This window comes from Rhinolophus ferrumequinum, chromosome 14, assembly GCF_004115265.2.
Source record: "Rhinolophus ferrumequinum isolate MPI-CBG mRhiFer1 chromosome 14, mRhiFer1_v1.p, whole genome shotgun sequence".
NCBI lineage: Eukaryota > Metazoa > Chordata > Mammalia > Chiroptera > Rhinolophidae > Rhinolophus > Rhinolophus ferrumequinum.
In genome coordinates, this window is record NC_046297.1 from 40,494,741 (window position 1) to 40,522,258 (window position 27,518).

The 27,518-nt window shown below is 34.8% G+C and overlaps 1 protein-coding gene across 1 annotated transcript in view; it reads right to left on the reverse strand.

Annotated features, from left to right (window-relative positions):
* Positions 1 to 27,518, reverse strand: part of STK3 (serine/threonine kinase 3) — a 313,046-nt gene that overhangs the window by 144,566 nt on the left and 140,962 nt on the right. The window contains exon 7 of the mRNA XM_033126415.1: positions 6,580 to 6,717. Within this exon, the coding sequence (XP_032982306.1) occupies positions 6,580 to 6,717 (138 nt within the window). The remainder of the gene's footprint in view (positions 1 to 6,579; positions 6,718 to 27,518) is intronic.

Below are 27,518 nucleotides of genomic sequence, written 5' to 3' on the forward strand. Positions count from 1 at the left end.
TAAAGCATTCTTGATCATGTATTTTAAAAATTAAGGTTGCTTAAAATTTTATTCTTTTAAAATCTGAAATGCTACTTCTTAAATTTTGTTCATATTCTAAATGATCAATTTCTGAACTGACAGAGTTCAAATTAATGATTTATTCAAAAAAGCTTCAGTGAAAACAAAAGTGTAAAGTGAACTGAAGAAGAGACTTCTGCTTCTGGACAGACTGAGTAGCCATACTTTTCCTTACACCTTTCCATTAAAGTACAGTTAAAACCCTGGACATTATATATGAAACAAACATAGGAAGACTACGAAATGTGTATAGAAGACAGCAAACTGGTTAGGGACTCTGCGACTTGACAAAGGACATCACTGTGAGTTCCATGGTTTGTTTTTTGTTTTCTTGTTTTTCTAATCTCATTTAACCCACACTGGGTACTGGAGAAACCAATAACCCAGAAAAACCAATGGACACAAACTAAAAAACCTCTACAAAAGCCTGCTCTCTTGAGCCAAAAGATCAGGAAAGGGACAGCCAGCGCAACAAAACTTACAGATAATAACCATTCTAACCCATCCAAATGCCACAGAGAAAACACTGGGCCCCAACCCCACTGGCAAGCCTGAGTGGGGAACCTAGACTTCCACCCTCTAGAGGGTGTCCGATCCTCCTGAGGTGGCGTCAGAGAAGACCAAGTGCCGAGCTAGGGCATTCATCTCCACCATGCTGTATGAGAAGTGCCCCTCTCTCCTCTGGTGGGGAGTTTCATTGGAGACTGTGGGAGCCTAGACTTGCAACTCTACCAGATGGTAAGAGAAAAACCCCACCCACTCCCAGCTAGAGTGGAATCAGAGGAGGCCTAGCGGAGAGTCAGATCTTTCATCAGCACCCAGCAACAATGAGGCCCTGCAGTGCCAGTAGAGGTCACTGGGGGAGCCTCTCTAGCAGGGAGCTTGTTTCAACCCTGTCCAGCAGTAATAAGGAATCCTTCCCCCACCCTACATGTCCAAGGAGATCAAGTGGGGAACCTGAACTTCTACGCTACCAGTCAGAAATGAGATGGTACACTTTTCTCCCACTAAAGCATTTGTTAGAGGACACCTGTTACAACAGAAAATTTAAATAAAATCCAGAGTCTTATAATACTGAAAATGTCTAGGTCTCAAACGAAAATACCAAGAAGGAGGAAAATCTCCAATTAAATGGGGAAAGATAATAAATACACACCAACATCAAGAGGACACAGATGTCAGAATTATCTGACAATGATTTTAAAACAGTCATCATCAAAAAACGCTTCAATGAACAATTACAAATATGCTTGTAAACAAATGAAAAATTAGAAAGTAGCAGCAAAGAAAGAAGATATATAAAAAAAGAAAATTTTAGAACTGGAAAATAACCAATATTTAAAATTTGATGGATGAGCTTAATAGCATAATGAGGACACAGAAAGAATCAGTGGATTGGAATATAGAACAGCAGAAATTATACAATACGACGTCTGACAACTAACTTCGTGAACTTGTTGCAATGATGTTGCTAATCTTTTTTTGATATCAGAGAGATTATTCATTATGAATTTGTACCAATTGGACAAACAATTAACCAATTTTACTATTTGGAAGTGCTGAAAAGGCTGCATGAAAAAACTGGACGACCTGAACTTTTCACCAACATTTCATGGCTCTTGCATCACGATAATACACCAGCTCACACTGCACTGTCTGTGAGGGAGTTTTTAGCCAGTAAACAAGTAACTGTATTGGAACACCCTCCCTACTCACCTGATGTGGCCCCCAATGACTTTTTTCTTTACCCAAAGATAAAATAAAATATTGAAAGGAAGACATTTTGATGACATTCAGGACATCAAGGGTAATACGACGACAGCTCTGATGGCCATTCCAGAAAAAAGAGTTCCAAAATTGCCTTGAAGGGTGGACTAGGTGCTGGCATCAGTGCATAGCTTCCCAAGGGGAGTACTTTGAAGGTGACTGTAGTGATATTCGGCAATGAGAACTTTTTCTAGGATAAGTTTGCAAACTTAATTGTCCAACCTTATATTAACAACAGCAACTAGACTGTAATAAAAATGAACAGAACCCCAGGGACCTGTGCAACTAAAACAAAAGATCTAACATTGGTGTCAGTGGAGTCCTAGAAAGAGAAGAGAAAGATGGTAGGGCTGAAAAAGTGTTTGAAAAAAATAATTGATGAAAACTTCCCAAAATTGGCAAGAGCTATAAACCTACATATTCAAGAAGCTCAACAAATCCTAAAAAGGACAAATCTAAAGAAATCTACACCAAGACACATCATAATTAAACTTTTAAATGTTAAGACAAAAAAAAAAATCTTAAAAAGAGCAGGGGTAAACAATTCAGATAACAGATTTCTCTTAAGAAACCATGGATGTCAGGAGGAGGTGGCACAACATTTTTTAAGTGCTGAAAGAAAAGAACTGTCAACGAAGAATCCTATTGTCAGTACAAATATCCTTCAAGAATAAGGAGAAAACAAGACATTCTTAGATGAAGGAAAAACTAAGGGGCCTATCCTAAAAGAATGGTTAGAAGGAAGTCCTCTAAACAGAAAGGAAATAATAAAAGAAGGAACCTTGGAATATCAGGAGAAAAAACAATGGAAAGAGCAAAAATAGGGCAAATACAATAGATTCTCCTAATTCTCTTGAGTTTTCTCAATTGTTTAAAGGTTAAAACAAATATTACAACACTGTTGATATGGACAAAAAGGAAGTATTTAAGACAATTATAAATGAGAGGGAAAGCAAGGTAGATGAACTGGTAAATATCCATAGCAACATCCACAGATTCTCCAACTGTGAGGCTGCACTCTTACCTTACATGTCCCCAAAAGATGGATTCAAATCTTTCTCTTTCTTAACAATGGTACTTATTTCAATTTCTGGAAAACTAACAGGCCCAACTTCCCTTCTGACAACAGTTATATTAAACAAACAGATCATATCAATGATAAATATCACTACTATAAAAACTACTTAGTTTGTAAGAAAATTCTGTCTCGGAGATTAAAAATAATTGTAGTTGGAGAGGATTTTGGCGTTTCTTTAATGCTTCTCTGTTGAGGGTTTGTTCTATTTCCTGACTGCATAATGGGAATGCCACTGAAGTTTTGAGTCCTATAAGAATAAAACTGGCATTTGCAGGATTGTGCTTTTGGGAACGTTATATTGTGATAATCTTTTCCTCCATACAATAAAGGTACTGAATATATGTTCAAAAAAAAAAGGGAAAAGAAAAGAAATTACTCCTCACTTGAACTGGTAAAATAAAGAATAAGTCATACATCATGACATCATCTGTGACAGCCAAGCCCAGGACCAATTCAAATAATGGCAGATCTCAGTCAACCTAACATTCTCATAGGAGGCCAGCCTGGGACGGGAGATGACTTTCAGTTTTGAAACTGCCCACCAGCAGGTACAGGGATCATCTTCAGATCAGGAATTCTAGTGCCACCTTGTCCTTTAATATCTCTGGGGTTTCAATTTCCTCATCTTTTAAAAACTACTAAGAGTTCAACTCAACAATCTCAAAGGATCCTCTCAGCCTATGATTCTTTTAAACTTACACAATTATCTATTGTGTATCATAGAAAATAAACCACGATTAAAAAATTCAGCATGAATTTTTCATTTATTTGTCAGGGTCTACAAATCAATATGTATAATCTATACATGTAGACTACAGACTTGTGTCCACTAAAACTTAGCAGTAAGATTGTCCTCTGTGAGTTAAAATATAATTTAATTCATAACATATAAGACACATGCAAAACTCCTTTAAGAGACAGATGGCCAAATATGTGGTGATGGAAAGAGAACTGACTCTGGGTGAACACACAATGTGATATATACAGACGATGTATTACAGAACTGTACACCTAAAATCTATATAACTTTAATAACAATTGTCATCCCAATAAACTTTAATTAAAGGAGAAAGAGAGAGAAAGAGAGTGAGTGAGAGAGAGAAGAAAGGCTTTCTAGGAGTCCAGTAAAATAAGACGCTAAGGAGTCTAATGAAACTAAAGATAATTATCCTATTTTAAAAACTTTTTAAATCATAAGTTTGTTATGTTGAATAAACACATCTTCAATTCAATACACAATATATTAAGCAATGGATACGAGGAGTGCAAAAGTAGTCCCCTCCCAAAAGACATAACCTCTGAACTTGAATTAGTTACAATCCAGGACAGTGATACAGATATGTTATTTCATTCTAATATGCTAAATGATATATACAGGGTGGTTATGGGAATACAGAGGAACAACTGGCCTAAACAAGGATGAAGGGAAGGTTTTCTGGGGGAGCATCTAAATTGAACTAGAAACTGTAAGACAATAAGTAAGAAGAAGCCTGTTGGTGAAGGGGAGGAATTCTTTAAACTGGGCGGGGGGTGGGTGGGGGTTGTTGGGAGCATGAGACAAGGTACAAAAGATTGGGAAAGCATGGTCTGTATAAGAAAGCACAAGTCTATTATTTCAGTATTTACACAGGAAAAAATGGAGGTAACAAGGGGTCAGTTATGAGGCCAGACAAGGACATCAAATTATAACACAGGGATTTGAATGGTCAACAAGAAAGCAAATATTGTCTCATAAACACTACACATAATACTATACAAAACCAGGGGCACTGTTTGCCCTTATTATAAAGAAGGATGCTTGGGCCAAACCCAACAAGAAGGTAGAGAGTAACAGAACTTGTTAATGTAGTCCATACAGGTCATCTTCCTGGGCAGAAAGCAGAGAGTGGGATTAGGGGGCAAATGGAATACACCTAGCACAATCACTTAAGCACTGCGTGGTCATCAGTGTCATTTAACCTTTTTGGGCTTCAGTACTCTCATCCACAAAATTAGGGAATAATACTAGAATATTTCTTAAACACTTTTCTATCCTAAAAACTCTAAGTTAAAAACAACAGAATTTCTTAAGAAAGATTAGAAAGAAATACTAGTTAAATTATCCAAAAATCAGTTGTCAGATATATTTGCATTTACTTTCACCACCATATTTTATATTTAATATATTGTGCATTTGTCTATTTGTCTCACTTTTTCTGGGTTTTCCCCCTCTCTTGCCTTCCTTGGAGTTCAATAATTTAGATATTCAATATGATAACAATACCAATAGGCCCTTGATTTATGTGATCATATTCCTTTGAAATGCTGACAATATTTCAACAAAAATGTTTCAATTAATTAATTTTGAAAGGTAGTATTTGCACATAAAAAAAATCAAAAGGCTCAAAAAGAACATTCAACAAAAAGTAAGTTTCCTTTCCACTCCTGCTTCTCAGTCATACAGTTATCTTCTCTGGAGGCCAGTTTCTTGCTTATTTTTTCAGTTACTCCACTACAAGCATTGACATATGCATATATACATGTATGTGTGTATAGGTGTGTGTATTTTGCCAATCACTCCTCTTGATGGACCTTAGATTGTTTCCAATTTGTTGACAGGTATTTATGTTGTTTCCAATCTTTTGCCATTATAATGTTCTATGAATATTTTTACACATGTTATTTCACACATGGTTAAATTTTTCTGTAGAGTAAATTTCTACAAGAGTAATTGCTGGGTCAAAGAATATGTGATACTTTATTTTAGACAGACATTGCTAAATTGCCTTCCATGGAGATTGAGTACTAAGTTACATTTTCGTAACAATAAACATTATACTTAAGAGCCTGTTTCCTATACTCCTCAACAAATCCTTGTTTTTAAATAGTACTTTGGAAAAATCACTTATTTTAAGAACCATGGTTTGAATTCTTTTGTCATATAACAAAAACAATTATTTTCCAAATATCAAGTTTTGTTAATGTGAGACACATTTATTATTCACTTAGAGGTCTAAGCCAATTCTGTTGGGAAAATAAAGATTCACAAATACTTATTAAAAGTACTAAATTATTTCTACGTGCACTAAATTTCAAGGCAGATAAAAATCCTTCTGACATTCTGGATACAAAGTCTACGTGTAGCAGGGATAATGAAACTCTTCATTTAGGTAATCTTGTAACCAGTATTTACAACATGTGATCTTTTCAAAGAGTTCAGGGATCTTGTTCTTAAATATCTTATAATAGAGCAAAAAGTCAAAGAAGAAATGCTGGGTCAAGGAATAAACAACACATCAGGAAAAGACATGAGAAATAGTAACAATGGAGATAAGAAATCATTTGTGAAATGAGAACCCTTGGAAGTTTTGTTTTAAAACAACTTTAGAGGGAAAGAGTTGACTACAACAACAACAAAAACAAACAAACAAACAAAATAGAAATAGAAAACAAAATAGAAAACAAAATAGAAAAAAGGGAAACAAGAGAATGCTGAACTTGGGAAAAAAGAAAAAATGAGACACAGAGAACGTACAGAAGAAGAATGGGGGCAGTGTGTGTGTGTGTCTTTATCAATGCGTGATTTCCTGGGAGGTTTATAAATCAGTTAACGAAACTCACAGCAATCCTGATCAATGTCAGAAAGCTAAACGGTATAAAGAAAATATTCTTCCCTTAGCAGCATAAGGACTGACCTGTAAAAGTTGTGTTGCAGTAGCTCTCTGCTCAGGATTCTTCACTAGGCACTTTTTAACAAAATCGGTGAAATCATCAGACCAAAGTTCTGGCTTCCTGAATGTTGGTGGTGGGTTTGTGGGAATCATAAAAATAGCCTAGTAAAAATGAAATATCCAAAAGACATGGTAAGAATCACAATAGCATACCAAATAAACAAATCTCTTCATCTATCTTTTTATCAGACTCTAAATCTGAAAAACAAATTTCAGCTGTTCTAGGATTTCCAGTAAAAATGCAATTCAGGAAGCAATTCCATCTGCTACTAATGTAATCACTTCCCATTAAACTTCCTCTGTTTGAATTGTCACTCATTGAGCACATCATTCTTTATCTATTATTTTTAATCAGTCTCCAAAGAAGACTGCATTTCTAACCCTTTTACCAAACTAAGGACATTCTCTAGTTAAATAGACATATCTCCAAATTTTGCTATTGTGTGCCAGATTTCTTTCCCATTTAGTTTTACATAAGTATCGCTGCTCAAAGTGGCCAGCAGCAGTTCAATTTGTTTCTGCAATCCAGAATATTTACATATAAATAAAATCACTGCTGTTATTTGAAATAATACTTGATGGAACCAAGACTTTTGTTTCTCCTTCAAAATATATATCAGAATTCCAAATAAAAAGTTTTAAAGCTAATATATCACTTTAATTCATTTAATTTAAAATGATTTAATTTAGTATTAATAATTTAGTACTAATGATAATGCATCCGGAAAATTCACAATTCAAAAGCTCTAAAAAGTCTCCCTGTCATTGCTGTCCTCCTAGCTATCCAGTCACCTTTTTTCAACCAAGAGAATGAATCCTTAATGTTCTTAGGAAATCACTATATGTAATGAATTAACCTCTTTCATGGGCATCTATAATAAATTCCTGATAAAATACCATCACTAAAACATCATTTTCTTTGAAAAGATATGAAAACAGTAATAAATTGAAACCAAATGTATCAAGCACTCAATAAACACTAGCTATTATCATTTGCATTTCCACATAATATTATTAAAAAGATAGGAGGCAAACACTGCAAAGACAAAAATTTTACAAAGTAAAATGAATTCAACAATATTACCACTAAATGCAGGCTAACAGGTTAAGTTTATACAATTACACAATCGACATACAGGTAGATGAGAAAAAATGGGTTTTTGGCAATATTAACATAAGCATATGCAGCATACAAACATGGGTCTCTCAAAGATGTATTTGGGGTGAAGCTTCCAAAAACTCCCTTTCTAGACTGTAGAATTCTCTGACTCTCCATAAGAGAGGTGTCTGTCTCTGTTCTATCCTCATTTTTTCACCTGGCCTTTAGTAGTCTTCTCTCTTCACGTGCAAACAAATTTCATGTACATAAACTTATGTCCCTTCTCCTTAATACATAATGAAAATTAAAATGGTTAATACTAAAAACCATAAGTTGTAGTTTCTACTACAACTTAGAAACTAAGTTTTTTACCATTAAAAGAAATTAACCATAGCTATGTTTAAAACTTCTGTTCACATATGGGGAAAACACCAAAACTGTAGACAAAGATAAAATATTTTGGGGGATATCAATTTTAATGTATTCCTTTCATATAAGTGTTCTACTCTCCACTGGATTATTATTAACTGTTCAAAAGCCATTCACAAGTTCCTAGAATCATAGAATTTCCAGAGTAAAAAATATATGACAGATCATTTAGCTCAGTCTTCTTCTTTAACAGAAAAGGAATCAAAAGCCCAGAGGGAATAAATGACTTAAAAACAATATTTCAGACATACAAAAGGGCCCTCATTTAGAAGATTAGCATAGCATTCTCGTGTTCCTACTGCGTTTCAAAAAGCAAGAAGGTAAAGTACAATGCAAAAAACGTTACTAAATCTAAACAGCTACTAAGAGGATAAAGAGATGATAAATAATGATTCTGTTTTCAAGGTATATGTCTTCCTAGGTCCTTCTCTTATTTTCAAGTGGGGAAGAAAGCATTAGCAAGTTTTAAGTTTTTAAGACAAGGCAGTGAGGAAACATCTTAAAACTTACTACAATTACAACTGTGATGGTCGATAAAGTTGAAGATCATTCAATCAAATATGAATGAGAAAAAGACTCTTTAGTAGAGAAAACACAGTCTTTTCAACAAATGCTGCTGGAAAGACTAGATATCCACATGCAATAAAAATGATTTTTTTTTTCATTTCAAAATAAAAATGCTTATTTTATACCACATACAAAAATTAACTCAAAATGTATCAATGACCTAACCATAAGAGCTAAAACTATAAAACTTAGAAGAAAACATAGGGGGAAAGCTTCATGAGACTGAATTTGTCAATGATAATTTGGATATGATAACAAAAACCTAGGCAACAAAAGAGAAAATAGATAAATTGGGACTTCATCAAAATTTAAAACTTTCGTATATCAAAGCACACTATCAACAGAATGAAAAGGCAATCCACAATGAGAAAATATTTGCAAATCATATCTGATAGGAGGTCAATATTCAGCATATATAAAGAACTTCTATAGTTCAACAACAACAAAAACCCAAACAACCCAATTAAAAAATGGGGAAAGAATTCAAATAGATATTTCTCCAAAGAAGATATATGAGTGGCCAAAAAGCACATGAAAAGATACTCAACATAATTAATCATTAGGGAAATGCAAATCAAAGTCACAATGAGGTACCACTCACATCCATTAGCATGGCTATTATCAAAAAAAGAAAAGAAAAATAACAAGTGGTGACAAGGATGTGGAGCAACTGGAACCCTCATGCCTTGCTGGTGGAGATACAAAATGTTGCAGAAGCTGTAGAAAACAGTGCAGCAATGACTTAAAAAATTAAACATAGTATTACCGTATGATCCCTCAATTCTACTTCTGGGTATATACCCAAAAGAACTGAATGCGGGGATTAGAATAGATATTTGTTCACTCATGTTCATAGCATTATTCACAATAGCCAAAAGGCAGACGCCGTCCACGTCCATTGACAGATGAATGGATAAATAAAATGTGTTGTATGTGCATACATACACACCCACAATGGAATATTATTCAAAATTAAAAAGAAAATTTTGATACATGCTACAACATAAACCTTGAAGACACTGTGCTGAGTGACTTTCCTAGAATAATCAAATTCATGGGGTCAGGGCGCACAACGGTGGTTGTCAGGGGCTGCGCGGAGGGTGGTAATGGGGTGTTAGTATTTAATGTGCACAGTTTCAGTTGGGGAAGATGAAAACATTCTGGAGATGGACAGTGGTGACTGTACAGCATTGTGAATGTACTTGATTTTACAGAATTGTACACTTAAAAAGGGTTAATTTTATGTTCCACATATTTTAGCACAATAAAAAAATAAATGAGGGAAAGTACGAAGTAATAATCAAGTTCAGAAATGTTTGGTTGGTGAGTACCTACTACACATAAGGTATGGTGTCAGGCACTATATGGAGTTTAAAAATGCAGCAGGAAATATAGTCACTACCCTGAGGAAGCTTGTAACGTAGTCTGTAATGAAAGGGCAAGCAGTAAAAGAATTAAAGAATAGTAAAATAATAGAAGAAATGATATAAGGCATAAAGAAGAGAGGTCATTCCCCTCAGAAGAAACAGCATAAGGAAAAGCGAGAGCGGGGAATAAGACTATTGGGAGGAGCCCAGAACAAGCTGATTACTGTGTAAGGGACGAGGAAATGATAAGATTAGAAGGAAAATGGAGGATGTGCAGCTTGGTCCACAAGAAAGAGCACAACTGAAAGGTTTTTTTCCTGGTATGTGTGTGTGTATTTTTGTTTTTGCTTTTAATCAGTTTGTTTATGATTCAAGAAGTAGATTTAAAAAACAAAAACAAAAAACCTGGAGACACTCTAACTATGGAATAAAAAAGATAGTTAGGGGCTTGTGTAAATGTCCCAAGATGAATAATAAACAGTTCAACTAAGATTGCATTTACAGAATTGAAATGGAAGAAATGAGGTCTGAGATACTACAAAGAAAGAACCAAGAGTACATCCTAACATTGTTTGGGAGGGGTGGAGAAAAGTAAGAATGAACGATTACTCCAGAATTCAAGAAATAAAAAATAAACACCTTAATTGAAAAAGGCACTCAGATATTCTAACAATTCACTATATCATTCTTTTTAAAGTTCTCAGAATATGCAGCAAGTTACTACAATGTGCTATCACTAGTTTCTAACATGGAAAATGATCCAAAGGATTTTCTGTGGACAAAGCCGTGAAGATTCAATATCCAAGTCTACTGATTCTAGGCTGAGTTAATCTCTTTAAAACTTCATGGATCTCCTTTCAAAAAGGGAAAATCCTTTAACAGAAGAGAACATTCTTACACATCTTACAGGTATTACATCTAAGATAGTCCTTCAAAAGCAGGGTAGCCAGTTTTATGACACAATAAGCATCTATCAAATGACAAGTTATTATCAAGTACTTTCTGTGTGTTCAAAACTATGTTCTAATAAAAAAGTAGCAAACTGATAGGCCACAGGCCAAATAGTGTCAGTGGATATATTTTTTGGGGCAACACTGAATTCACATTCCCACAAGGTAAAAATCTGCTGGAATGAGACTGATTTTACCCAGGATGTTCTTCCTTTTACATGGTCCCCACCTAGCCTGGCTCAATTATCTACTTTACCTGATGGCCCCTTTAAGCATCTAACTAAGCGTAATTACAGATTTTAAAATAAGATACATATCTCGAACCCACAGAGCTCACAGTCAACTCATGGGGGAGAAAAACAAACACATATGAAATAGACTGCAAACATTGGAGTGCTAGAAAATAAAATTCTTTTGTAAATAACCTAATCTCAGACAGCTCCACAGTTAAAGCAAAACCTAAATAATCTGGGTTTACGGATGGGAAAAATGGGGTTAATATTGGCTGGAAAAGGCACAAGAAAACCACCTGCTATTTTAAATTAAAGAATAAATATAAATTTGAACTCTCATCTCTGCAAAAAAGTTCAAAGCACCCACATAAGCCCCAATATAGACTGACCTCAAACTGCAGGTAAACTATACAAGATTATCTAGATAAATGTTGTTCATCTGCACTTCTGTTACAAATTGATGGATAACAACTCAGTGATCTATGTCCTTGAAGCTAATGCTCTCCTTTGAACTTTGAGACAATGAGTTGCAGTCTTATCTTCAGATAATCTTAACATATAAGGCTCACCTCAGCAGTAGCTATTAGAAACCCAAGAATAAAAAGCTTAACTCTAACTCTTATTTACCCAGTACTATCATAAAGTGATCCTAAAATGTTCACATCCTATTCTCAAACAAGCTCTGAACTGCACACAGTTCAAACAAATAAGTCTCAACATATGATCTACAAAAATGCAAAGACCCTAAAGTTTCCAGGAAAACCACTATACCTTTTATTTCCATGTTTTTTGGGTTAGATAATAATAAACTGACAGAGTTTCTCACAGACTTGACTTTGTTCAGTTAATGTAAAGTAATCATGAATCAGAGTGTCATCTTAAGAATCTCCAGGTTTTGTATGAGCCGATTAGGTAACAGGCCTCTGCTGTAGAAAGTTGTGGCAATCAGTGGTTAGCCTTAAACTAACAATTCACTCCCTTCCTTGCCACCAACCAAATCACATGGACACACATTACAGCCATATAATTTATCTTATCTCTAACACCATTTTGATTGAAGAATGTTAGTACAATAAATGATATGATTATCCTTGTGTTTGTTTCTACACAGTGTGTTGCTTAACTACACATTGAACCTCTGATTAAGTTTTAAAAAGAACTTCCCTGATCACAAGTAGTCTTAAGAGGCCAAGAAATGTAAGTGTCTCAGAACAACTAATTATCTTCATGCCTGGAATTTCATGCCTTAGACTCCAAGAGCACCCAGCAGACGTAGAAAGAGCTGGAGAAGCGAAACTACAATGCCTGAACTTTATAATCTCAGTGGAGTGAGTCAACACATGTATCTGAAGCTAAGGATTTGTGAATGTGCAGAAGCAATGAACATGCCGGAATGACAAAGAAACTGTGCCAGTACTCAAGAACCTCAGGTATATGAGAAAAAGGTTATCTTCATAACAAATAAATGAGATAAAGGATGAGAAAGCACTTTTTAAAAACTGCAAAGAGGTGAACAAATATAGCTGTTTCCTGATAGCAAACATAATAGGTAGAAAGCTATTAAGCCAAATAAAAATATGTAATTTCTTAAAAGGATATACAGTAATAGTTTAAAAGACTATTACAAATAAGACAGCAAACAGTACAATGGAATGAAGCCAAAACTGGATCAGGTCAGAATAACAGGCTAAAGTTCCAAATCACACTCTAACTATGCAGCCTCAATTTTTCCATATAAGTGAGGAGGTTAGACTAGATATTTTTCAGTTTCCTTTTGTGGTCTAAAAGACTAGCACTCTAATTGTACTCTAATTCCAGGAGTTAAATCCTAGCTAGATATGTATTAAATGCTTAGATGGAAAGGAGATGGAAGTGAGAGAGGAGCGGGGAGGATATTAAAAGTCTATCAATTGCTTCTCGGCCTTTTGACTAAGATCAAGTGTTAGTATAAAAAGTGAAATCTAAATTTTTATGACCCCTCTCTCAAAAGCAAATCTGAATTTTATCACCCCTCTCTCGAAAGCAAATCTGAAATAGATATTTTGAAGAGAATACTAAAAAAATAAACTTGCTCTTAGAGTGCAGTTTCTACAGGGTTAAAGTATCACAAGCATGACCTCACAATTCACTTGGGCTCCAGCAGGAACTTCAGTAATCATTAATCTGGCCAATAAAGAAAGGCCAGTGTGCCTGCCTAGGAACCACATTAAGGGGAGGGATGCAACTGGTGCTCTGGCTGTACAAAGTGAGTAAGAGAACCAGCTCTAGAGGTCTGAGCCAGCTCTACATGGTACTGGGTACAATAATGCCACCATTATCAGTAGCTATTTGACTTACTTGACTTCTCTCTATGCCCTCTTTCCACATTTGAAAAATGGGAATAATAATAGTATCTACCTCACAGGGCTGTTTTGCAGTTTAAACAGGTTACTGCATGTAAAATATTTAGTGAAAATGAGAAAAAAAGTACAGAAGTCACTTCTCATAAAAATGACAAGTATGCAGCAATAAAGATGGAAAGATGGTACAGAATCTCAAAAATTCAGAATATCAATTTACGACAGCAACTATACACAAGATTGCAAAAGATTCATTTTAAATATTTTATTATGAAGGACACTATATAGTCACCTTTTAAAAATTATACTTGTAATTGAACAAAGACTTCATTTAAAAGCACTGTTTGTCGCAAATGGCAGTATTTCATCTTTTCTTATGGCTGAGTCATATTCCATTGTATGTAAGTACCACATCTTCTTTATGCAGTCATCTATCAACAGACACCATGGATGGATCTTGAGAACATCATGCTAAGCGAAAAAAGTCAGACAGAAAAAGTCGAAAACCATATGACTTCACTCATATGTAGAATATAAAAGAGAAACCAACCAAAAAACAAACAAAAACTCACAGACACAGACAGCCGTTTGGTGGTTACCAGAGGGAAAGAGGGGTGGGAGAGGTAGAAAAGGGTAAAGGGGGTCAAATATATAGTGACGGAAGATTTGACCTTGGGTGGTAAACACACAATGCATTATACAGATGATGTATTATAGAAAAGTACACTTTGAAATCTACATAATTTTATTAACCAATGTCACCTCAATAAATTTAATACAAAAATAAATAAAATAAAAGCACTGTTTAAGTTATTGCCTATTCCAGTCTGCCCCTACAGCCACCTCTCACACAAGCACAATTTAAATCCCAATACTTTTGATTGCATCCAGTTAAATCTTAACCACCTTTCAAAACTGAAATATAATGTCCCTTTAAGACAATTCAAAATATTCATAAAATATGGCTAGAGAAGAAATCAAAAGTAAACAAGAGCTAACACTTAACAGTACTTGATCATTCCACTCTCTCTCAGATTTCCCAAATTAGAATCCTTGTGCGTGATCAGTTCAACTAACTTTTTTTGAGCACATAAAACGTACCCATACCTGCAATAAAAGAATTTCTTCAAGAAGCTTAGAATCTAATGGGCTAGGACAATGTATACCAGATCACGTCAATAAAATAGTCTTATGGCTTAGCTCAAAATGATGTCTAAAGAAAAATGAGACTTGAGCTAAGTCCTAAACAATGAATGAGTGAGTTAATGAAGCCAGAAAAGAGAACAGCATGTTCAAAGGTGTATGGTATGAAATACCATGGGGTCTATGAGGGAAACTGACTTGTTTCAGGTGTGGGGCAGGGAAATTACAAGGTGAGTCGGGAGCATCTTACTGGCCCTTAAAGAAAGGAACTACTCAAAGACTAATTGAGTCATGTCAAAAGAAGTTCAGAATCTGTAGAATTTAGCTCCACCCACAAAAGATTCTGATTTAATTGATCTGAGGTAAGGACCAAGCACAGTAATTTTTATGTCTCCCAAGTAATTCTACTGTGCAGCCAACATTGAGAACCACTGTTTTAGAACGTAAAATACAGAAGGTGCCAAAAAAATGTATACATATTTTAAGAAAGGAAAAAACTGTATTAAAATTGTAATACTCAATATATACCGATAACAAATGATGAATACAAGTCACATTTTACTTCTGCAATTACAAGAGATGCTCAAAGTGGTTACCATCAGCGTCCAGACACTTCTGCATGGTGAACTACTGCTTGAGCAACGTTGACCAAAGTGTCCGCTTGTATACATTTTTCTGGCACCCCCGTATACGGCAAGTGTTATCACTCCATGAACCTCAACTTCAGCACCTTCAATATTTTAACTTGTATTCTGATTAGTTACAAACTCATTCTAAATGCCCTGGATAACATGGAACTGTTTGAAGACATAGACAGTGTCTATTAAGTTTATACCTCCCACAGCATTAAATACAGTTACTTGTGCAATAGTTTTAATAAAATCTAAACTTATATTGAGTGCCGACATAAAGACTTCCAGTTAAATATGGTGACTTGAACATTCTGATTATGTTCAGAACGTTCCTCAATTCCATTCCAAAAATCCTACTAAAGGACAGTAAGAAAAAAAAATTTTTTAAAGGTTAAAACTCCAAAGAGAGAGTTTATATAGTGGTATATATAGGATAGCAATAAAATTTTGGAAACAGAAAAGTAGATGGATGAGTTATAACTGGCTCAAAAGATCTGAGAAATCAATGAGAAGCAATCAATTCCTTGCGCAGAATAACAACAAGACTAAGAAACTGGAAGCCCAGATACGTTTAAAGATATGGGACACCTGGCACCTAGATCTTGGTTTGTGAAATGCCACTACCCACTAGAAGAAACGTGTGCTTCTTGACTAAACAACTTAATTCAGGATTGGGATGGGGAAATTACAAGGTGAGCCTGGGGCATCCTGGTGGACCATAAAGTACAGAAGCACTCAAAGGCTAACAGAATCATTAAAAGGACACAGGACTAGCCAAACCTGGAATAATTCAGCATCAAAATATTAATAATGACTATAGTTGATTATAACATACTGAATAAAATTAAAATCAACTAGTCTGTAGTGATATTTCCTTAAATGGAGAGAGTTTAAGAAAAGCTGTTCTTTGTAGAAACATACCAACTAGGAAATACACAATAACTGAATTAAGTAGAATATTAACATTTGTCACCCTCAGTGTAATGTGGTGATGATCAATTCAGGCAAGGATCACCAACAGTTACTACTACTAGATGAAAGTACATCTAGTAGTACTTTCTTGAAAGTACTACTTCAAGAAAGTAGTACTTTCTTGAAAGATTATTCAAGAAAGGATGCTTATAGGATACAAAAGTACTACCCCACAGATTACTTAATAATTACAAAAGAGAAAACGTACCACTACAATAGAGAGATCTGTTCTTTACCTTCACTAAGTGATGAAACATAATTTAACCTAAGAATGAGACAAACTGACAGTATGTGATTTCTGTTGTGATGCAATAGGAAATACATCTCACCACCCATGAAATTCTTCCTTAAAATATATAACCCAGATCTAATCCATTAGATTAGATCCGGGTTATATACTAGTACTGGAAATGTAGCTAGTGTGACTAAGAAACTGAATTTTTTTTAATTTATTTAAATTTAAATTGCTACCATATTGGACTATCATCATACTGGACAGAACAGATACAAAAAATTTCCATCATTACATAAAGTTCTACTGGATCACCCTGCTCTAGATCTAACTTCTAGGTTATAGGAAGTATATGGACTAGAGGAAAAAGTTAAAAGAACCAATGAGGAAACATTAGGGCAAATCCCGATTATAAAACATTCTACCAAAAAACAAAACAAAACAAAACAAAACCTTGCCCCATCCCCTTACAAAGTCAATGTCACAGGGAAAAAAGTATGAGCAATTTGGGGGACAGAGAATATGGTGACTGAACCAGATTTAAAAAGGTCAGATACAATGTGTGTCAACCAAGGAAATGTGTATACGAACTAAATAGTAAGTAATATTAGAAAAATCACTGTTAACTTTCTTAGATGTGACCATGGTACTGTGGTTATGCAGGAGTATATCTTTCTTCTTCAAGGATGCATGTAGAAGCAAATGTTCAGGAATGAAGTACCAAATACTTAAAAAAAAAAAAAAAAAAAGATGAGAACTAGCTAGACAGGAGAGTTGGGGGCGGGGGTTAGAGATAGATAGCCAGATAGATGGTAGGTAGAATAACAAACCCCCAAAGATCCACAGTCCACCTCCTAATCCCTGGAACTTGTGAATATCTCCTTATATGGCAAAAAGGGCTTTGCAGATAGCATTAAGGATTTTAAGACTGGAAGATTATCTTGAATTATCTGGGCAGGCCCAATGTCATCATAAGTGTCTTTAAAAGCGGAAGAGGGACGCAGAAGAAGAGAATCAGAGGGAGATGTGACTATGAAAGAATGGTCAAAGAGAGGTAAGGCTGATGCTATGAAGATGGAGGACGGGGTCACAAGTCAAAGAATGTGCATCCTTTAGAAGCTGGAAAGGACAAGGAAACAAAATCTCCTCCAGAGCCTCGAGAAAGAAAGGCAGGCCTGCTAAGACTTCATTTTTGGCCCAGTGAGACCTATGTCAGACTTCTAACCTACAGAGCTGTAAGATAATAGACTTGAGTTGTGTAAGCCACTAAGTTTGTAGTAATTCGTTAGAACAGAAATGGGCAACTAATATAGACTGATGATTGGAGTGGGGGAAAGAGGAAGGAAAGGGTGAGGGAGAATGGAGAGGGAGGAGAAAAGAGAGAGGATGGGGGAGGGAATGGGAGGAAGAAAGGGAGAGAGGAAGGGATGAAGAGAGAGAAAAAGAGGAAGAAGTTGACATCCAGTGATTGGCAGTACAAGGCTGGTATAGTAGTGCTACAGTGCCATCAGGATGTTGCCTCACCTTGCAGGTTGCCTAAGAGGGCTGCTCAAACACTAGCAACCACATCCTCACTCCAGGCAGCAAGAAGAAGGTTGGGGTAACAGCAATATAGGTATCAGTTAGCTCTCTACTCAGCCTCCCTAAAAGTCCAACACATTTTTCTTTATATTTAACAGCCAGACTTGGGTATAAAAGAATTGATGAGAAATGTAGTCTACCACTGTTGAGTGTTAATGTAGTATCAAAGAAGTATATCCACAATTATCAGAAAAAAATTATTAAAATACTCCCTTATCCAAATACATATACGTCAATCAAAATAATGTGTTGCAACAGAATAAATGCAGAAATAAGGACATTCAGTTATCTTCCATTAGGCAAGCAACTTATTACATTTTGGGGGGGAAATAGTTATTTTCATTAAAATATATGACTTACATTAACATGTAATTAAATTATTGTTAAATTAGTTAATAAACACATATTTAAAATTTTCTCACTTTTAATTTTTGTCTCCCTTTCTCCCCCGTTGTCCCCCTTATATATAAATAGAACCCACATAAACAAAAACTTTTTGGGTCTTAATTTTTAGGAGTGGAAAGGGGTGCTCAAACTAAACAGTTTAAAAACACCACAATTCTATAGTGAATTTTTACAGAAACTAAGAGTACTTCCTCCTATTTTACTTATGTTCATCAAAAATAGTGCTATGATGAAATAGTGCCATTTGCAACAACATGGATGGATCTTGAGATTATTATACTAAATGAAGTAAGTAAGACAGAAAAAGTCGAGAACCATATAATTTCACTGGTATGTGGGATATAAAACTGAAAACAACAAAGGAACAAGACAAACAAATAAAGAAAAACCTCATAGACATAGACAATAGTTTAGTGGTTACCAGAGGTTAAAGGGGAAGGAGTGGTACATAAGGGTAAATAGGATCAAATACATGGTGATGGAAGGAGAACTAACTCTGGGTGGTAAACACACAATGTGATATATAAATAACGTATTACAGAATTGTACACCTGAAACCTATGTAGCTTTACTAACCATTGTCACCCCAATAAACTTTGATTTTAAAAAAATAGTGCTACAACAAAGTTAAACCTGTTTCACTTTCTAGTGTGTCCTTTTAATCATTGTTATGTTTAGATTTTTTACATATTTGAAATGCTAACATAGATGAAATTTGGTATAAGCTTTGTTTTTTCCTAAGTAACTGTATTTTATTATGTCTGAAAAAAACTGAAAGGAAATGGTGTATAAGACATCAAAGAGGAATGCAGAGATATGAAATTGGTAGCATGTCTTGAATACTGTCCAAGAAAAGATGCCCTGTCCCACTGAAGAATGTATCTGGCTCTCATAATGGGTACATTCACAGGCAGACATGGATGATCACAACTTGATGACAGTAGCCAATAAGCAGGCAATCCAACTAATTGCCTTTGTCTGGTTCACCTAGAAGCCTTCTGAACAATATTTGGGTTCCCAGGTAAAACTAAACTCAGAAGACAATGTGAAAACCAACAATCACATGCATGAGAGTTAAATATCTATTTAAAGTAATAAATTGGAATTCTGGTGTGTATACTAGTGAACTTGTTTAATTTAAGTTCATGCTATGAGACAGTTTCATATTTATTGTGCTGATAGATCAATTTGAATAATAAATGCTACTCCCTATGATCTCTGGGTAGCCAACTGACATTCCTCAGAGAATATACACCTTCCTGCAGCATTATATTCATACTACATCACTGATAATCTAAATTTCTACATTGGCAAAAGTAGAGTTCCCTGCTAATAACAAAGCAGAGGAGGTCATATATCCTCAGAATAATGTAATGAGAAATAAGCTTTACTAAGAGTTGTGAATAAAAATCAATAGTATTTATAAATGTTAAATAAGTTTGGAGATAAGAACTTTTAGTACTTAATTTTAAATATACTGGGCATTTTAAACAATATAGTCCCCTCTTTAAAAAAGGAGTATTATTTGACTGCTATATAAACCGTACGTTTTTTATCACAGCTATTTAAATAAAATATCTCACCTGGAATATGGTACAGTATATACTTTACTCTGTATTAGCTATAACAGTAAGTACTGTATAACAAATACCACATTATCAAAAAAATAAAATGTAAGACTATTATGTAAAATTAATATTGGACTAACAAAAGTTTAGAGAAAACAGGGAGATTTAATATACAAACAACAGTAAAACAGTTTGAACAATAAGACTGATTAACTGGCTTGAACATTCAAAAAACCTAAGGGAAGATAAAATGTTAGAACTAGGTGATCCATGGTAGCCAAATTTACCCTATGCATTATCAAAATAATTTCAGACTGACAAAAACACAATTATAGTAGGGGACCTAAATACCCCATTGACAGCGATGAAAAGATAAATCACCCAAACAGAAAATCAATAAGGAAATATCACATTAGACCAAAAGTACATAACTGACATTTACAGAGTTTTTTATCCCAGAACACCAGATGATGCATTCTTTTCTAGTGCACATGGTACATTCTCAAGGATAGTGCATATGTTGGGACACAAAACTAGCCTCAACAAATTTAAGAAGCTTGAAATCATACCAAGTATATTCTCGGACCACAATATTTTGAAATTGGAGATCAACTGCAAAAGAAACCGGGAAAAACCACAAACGTGTGGAGATAAAAAAATATGGTACTAAATAAAAATGAGGTCAAAAAGAAATAAGAGGACAGATCAAAAGATACAGAAATAAATGAGACTAAAAATATATTGTATCAAAATTATTGGGATACTGTAAAAGCAGTATTAAGAGGAAATTTTATATCATTACATGCCTATCTCATGAAACAAGAAAAATCCCAAATAAACAACATAACATTATATTCTTTAAAAAACTAGAAAAAGAACAAAGTGAAACCCTTCCCAGAAGGAAGAAAATAATAAAAATTAGAGCAGAATTAAATGAAATAGAAAACAAAAAGACAGTAGAAAAAAAATAATGCAATAAACAGCTGGTTCTTTGAAAATACTAATAAATTGACAAGCCCCTGGGTAGATTCACTAAGGAAAAAAGAGAAAAGACACAAATAAAATCAGAAATAAAAGAGAAGTTACAATGGATACTACAGAAATACAAAAGATAATACAAGAATACTGTGAAAGAACATATGTCACAAAATTCAATACCCTAGAAGAAATGGACAATTTCTTACAAATATATAACCTTCCTAGACTGAATTGCAAAGAACTGGAAATTCTAAACAGACCAATCAACAGTAAGGAAATTGAAACAATCATCCAAAACCTCCCCAAAAGCGAAAGTACAGAACCAGATGGCTTCACTAGAGAATTCTACCATTAACATTCAAATATGATTTAATACCTGTCTTTCTCAAATTCATCCAAAAAATTGAAGAAGAGGCAATAATTCATAACTCACCTTAGGAGGCGAACATTACCCTGATACCAAAAACTGCTAATAACAAAAAAAGAAAGAAAACAACAGACTGATATCTCTGATGAATACAGACGCAAAAATCCTAAACAAAATATTAGCAAATCAAATACAACAGTATTTTAAAAAGATTATACATCATGATCAAGTGGGGTTCATTTCAGAGGTGCAAGAATAGTTCAACATATGCAAATCAATCAATGTGATACACCACATAAACAAAATAAAGGATAAAAATCATATGACCGTATCAAGAGATGCAGAAAATGTATTTGACTAGATACAACATCCATTTATGATTAAAACACTTAATAAAATGGGTGTAGAAAGAAAGTACCTCAACGTAATAAAGGCCATATACCACAAACCCTCAGCTACTATCATACTCAATGGTGAAAAACTGAAAGCTTTTCCTCTAAGATCAGGAAGAAGACAACAATGTCCCCTTTCACCACTGTTATTTAACACGGTATGTGAAGTCTGAGCCAGAGCAATTAGGCAACACAAAAAAATAAAAGGCATCTGAAATGGGAATGAATAAATAAAACTATCATTATTTGCAGACGACATGATTCTTTATATAGAAAACGCTAAAGACTCCAGCAACAAACTATTAGAAACAATAAATACCATAAAGTTGCAGGATACAAAAATCAATGTACACAAATCTATTGCATTCCCATATACTAACAATGAAATTTCAGAAAAAGGAATGAGAAAAAAAAAATTCCTTTTGCCATTGCAACAAAAAGAATAAAATGCCTATGAATAAACTTAACAAAGGATGTGAAGAACCTATATACTGAAAACTATAAGACATTATCAAAAGAAATTGAAGAAGACACAAAGAAATGGAAAGACATTCCATATTCATGGTTTGGAAGAATCAAAATAGTTAAAATGGCCACATTAACCAAAGCAATATACAGATTTAATGCAATCCTCATCAAAATCTCAATGGCATTTTTTAAAGAAATAGAACAAAAAAATCATCAGATTTGTATGGAATCACAAAAGACCCTGAATATGTTTGCTATATTTTAATAAAAACCTTTAAAAAAAAAATGTGACTCCAAAGACAAATGATTAGTGACATCTACAATTTCAAGTATTTTACTTTCTGTGAGCCTAAAAAAAAAAAAAAATGTAGATTTTATTTTGCTGGAGTTTTATGAATAAAAATTTAGCTTCAAGGGGGTTAAAAATGGAATAGCCAGAGCAATCCTGAGAAAAAAGAACTAGGCCAGAGGTATCACACTCTCTGACTTCAATTTGTAATACAAAGTGACAATAATCAAAACAACATGGTATTGGCAGAAAAACAGACATACAGACCAATGGAAGAGAACTGAGAACCCAGAAATAAACCCACATATATATGGGCAGATAGTTTTCGACAAAGGAGCCAAAAACATACAATAGAGAAAAGAAAGCCTCTTTAATAAATGGTGCTGGAAATTTGAAAGCCACATGCAAAAGAATGAAACTAGATTGCTGTCTGTCACCATGTACCGAAATTAACTCAAAATGGATCAAATACCAAATATAAGAACCGAAATAATAAACTGCATAGAAGAAAGCATAGGTACTAAAGTTATGAACTTTGGGTTTAGAGAGGATTTTATGAATTTGACTTCAAAGACAAGGGAAGTAACAGCAAAAGTAAATAAATGGGACTATGTTAAACTGAAAAGCTTCTACACAGCAAAAGAAACCATCAAAAAAACAAAGAGGCAACCAACCAAAATGGAGGTGATATTTGCAAACAATACCTCTGATAAGGGACTAATGTCCAAAATACATGAAGAACTCATACAACTCAATAACAAAAAAACAATCCAATTAAAAGTTGGGAAGCGGACCTGAACAGACACTTCTCCCAAGAAGACATACAAACAGCCAACAGATACATGAAAAAATGCTAAACTTTAATAGCTGTTAGGAAAATGCAAATCAAAACCACAACGAGATATAACCTCACACCTGTTAGAATGGCTATTGTCAAGAAGACAAGTAATAACAAGTGTCGGAGAGTTTGTGGAGAAAAAGGAACCCTCATATACTGCTGGTGGGAATGTAAATTAGTACAGCCACTATGGAAAATGGAGGTTCCTCAAAAAATTAACAGAATTACCATAGAATTACCAGTAATCCCTCTTCTAGGTATCTACCCAAAAAATATGAAAACATTTATCCGTAAAGATATATGCTCATTGCAGCATTATTCACAGTTGCCAAGACATGGAAAAAAAACAAATTGTCCTTCCATAGATGATTGGATAAAGATGTGGTCCATATATACAATGGAATACTACTCAGCCATAGAAAAGATGAAATACTGGCATTTGCAATAACATGGATGGATCTTGAGATTATCATGCTAAGTGAAATAAGTCAGACAGAGAAAGTCAAGAACCATATGACTTCACTCATGTGATATAAAACTGAAAGAAACAAATGAACAAGACAAACAAGCAAAAACTCACAAACAGACAAACTTAGTGGTTATTAGAGAGTTAAGGGGGGAGGAGGGAAGGTAGGAGAAGGAAAAGGGGGTCAAATATATGGTGATGTAACGACAATTGACTTTGGGTGGTGAACACACAATGTAATATATAGATGATGTATTATAAAACTGTACACTTGAAATCTATATAATTTACTACCCAATGTCACCCCAATAAATTTAATAAAAATATTTTTAAAAGTAAAAAAAAAAAAAAATTCAGAAGCTAGAAAACTTTCAAAATAAATTACTGTAGGAATAAAAGAGCAAATTACATTAGAGCTTTGAAAGGCAGAAGGAGGAATCAATAGTCCGACCCAAAATAACTGGGATGTACTAAAATGTTTCAGCACAGAAACAAGCAATATGATCACAAAGTAGGAAAAAAAAGTAAATTCTGTACAAAAGATTCATGAAATATCACTTCCTATAATTTGATCTAAGATTTGGGAAATAAATTAATTCTAGTCATTAGCAGTTTTCGCTTACCTGGTAAAAGGGCTTCTAAGACAAAACATTTACAAGAATATGAAATGCTATTAAAAGGTCAAATGCCATGTGGAACAGCAGTAATACCTTTACCAAATGCAACAATAATTCAAATTAATCCAAAGTAAATTAACAGCATCTATCCCTATCATAACGGGTCCACTGCTACCATTTGTGGTGCCTGGGGCAAGAAAACAGAGTCCTGTGATCTATGGCTTAACTACGTTTTACTCACACCTCTGACTCCTGAACACCTCAGAACACACATCTTGGCTCTATCCCAATGCCCCACCACCACCACTAGCCAGCCCTGCAATAACTGTCTCTTGTCTACCCATGGCCTGGCAATCTGCCCTCACAAGCATGACCCTAGGGAAGACACCTGCACAGACTCTGGGCCACCTGAACAGGGAATTCTGAGATCCTGGGCACCCAGAGCATGATCTAGGAAGAAAAGTCACAGGCTCTGGCACAGGAATGGAGCAGGGCCAGAGCAAGGCCAGAATGGGAAACTTCTAACGAACAAGCTCTGGGCAAAGACTCCAGTTACCCATGTCTAGTACCTACAATTGCCATGTCAACCTCAGAATTATCATTTGGCATAAAATCATCCTGACCAGAGCGAAAAAATAATGTCACAATTTACCACCAAAGTGCAAATACTAGGTTATCATAGAATCTATGATAGTTAATCAAGTCATCAAAACACAGCAAAATATAAAAAGGTAATACCGATTATAAACCACACCTCACTCAATCCCTAGTCATATCTAATGGAGATTGCAAAACTCAGGCAGATGCTTACACAAAGATCTATGAACCCAAATTGATACTAAGAACTAGGTTAAAGCTAAATAAGCAAAGTTCAACATAGAGCTCCTGTGACTGAATTAATATAAAACAATAAATTAGTCCTAAGGTAACAAGAGTGTCATGCAATGAATGAGGCTCTGGCCCAAGAATAGTATAATGCCCAGTTAAAATCAATTTAACAAAAAAGAAAGGTATTACAGAATGAAAATACAAATTACAATTAAGAAAAACTAAAATTAATTAACAAGATATATGAAGAACAAAAAAGAAACACAATTGAAATTGTAGAAGGTCTATAATCAGAAAGAAACTATAGATCTCAGGAATTCAGTTTGACAATTTAGAAATTAAATAGTAAGTTTTAGAGGGAAAAAAAAATCTGTCAACATGGTCCCTCAACATTGCCTAGAAAAAAAATGCTTTAATCTACTGCCTCGGTCAAACATGAGAGCTAAATAAACAAATAACTCATCAGAGTCTACCAAAAATTAATGAAAACATTCACATTATTAAGTTTCTGGCTCCGTATTCTTTAAGAAAACTTTAAAATTTACAAGCAACCACCAATTCCAAACACTCAGCCAATGGTTCTCAACACTGGTTATACATTAGAATCACCCCCTGGACCCAGCCCAAAGCATCTGATCTGGAGGAAACCTGGGTGTATATATATATATATATATATAAACTCTAGATGAGTCTAAGATGTAGCCAGAATCAAAAATCACTGTAAGAAGCAAGTGGTATGGACTCACAGTATTTACTTCCAAACCCCCACTACTCTTAGCACAACTTTGGGGCTAGTGTGAAAAACATACCATTTTTAGAGACTGAAAGTTCATAAACAGAGGAAGGGGGGAAACTGAAAACTCACTAATTCAGGAGCCAGCTCTAGGCAACAACAACCAAAGTGTTTCCCTTGTGATACAGATAGATAGACAGATAGATAGGACAGATAAATTTACATATAGATAGATAGATCACTATTTTGTATTTTACCTCAAATTCCATCAACTAGAAATGTCATTGCCATTTAAAAACTATGTGTAACTTCTGCTTCCAGGAAGCAAATGGATGCCATCTACTAAGTACAACTAAAAACCATGTATGACTCTCAAAGGTAGAAATAAAGCAGACCAGTTAAGAACATGGTCTGAGGTCCCAAGTTTTTTCTGTTTTGCTTCATATATCTCAGACATGGAGCTGCAGAAGCCAACAATCAGAAGTCAATGGGTATAAATAAAAGAAGCCTCAACAAAAACCTGCTCTCTCCAGCCAAAAGACAAGAAAGTGGGTCAAGTGATGGGGCAGAGTCTCAGCTAGACAGGAGAGGGAAGTGAATCCATGAGGAAACCAACAAGCTAGAAAATGAGGGGAAAAATAAAGTGAATGGCCTGAGGTTGAAGATCAGTTGAATTTTAAGCGAAGGAAGTGAGAAGATGGAAAGAACAGAAATTAGAATCAAAACCTCCTGAGAAGATTGTTGATACTGTAATCAGCAGTTACTTCTCATATTTAACACAACAGGGAAACATGAAATAAAAGAAAACCAGACTAGTCCTGACTTTGTCACTAGCTAACAGTGTCTCATTAGACAAGTCACTTAAACTATCTGGGACTTATTGCTAATTTGAGGGTTACTGGAAAACTGCCTCCGTTTTTCTTTGTCCCCTTCCCCTATCCGTTTCCCAGCGGTGCACAAGCACACACATACACACACCCCTTCATCATTACAGGTAGAGATAAAGAAAAATAGCAAAGAAAGGCAAAGATGTGAAAAATGGCAGATTTCAAAACTGATATTCGTCTTGAGAATCTTCCCAGTTCCCTTCTCTCTCAATCCCACCTCTGCAAGCCGTTAAACCCCAGTCCTGTTTGCTAGCTACTCTCCCAGAAAAAGCCCCAAATGCCATGTTTCTCTCTCCTCCCTAACCTTAATTCTCTTCCTCCCACCATCAAAACTTCAATTGTTAAGCATATCTCAGTCCAATAATACAAAGGAAACTTGCTTAAGCCATTCCATATTAACACAAAGATGAATAATAACTCTCTTACCTAAGCTTAAACCTCCCAAGGTGTTTTGCTTATAAATCCAAATTAATCTATTTGGCAAATTTTTAGGCAAAGTGGAAGAAGACAACTTAGGGCAAGT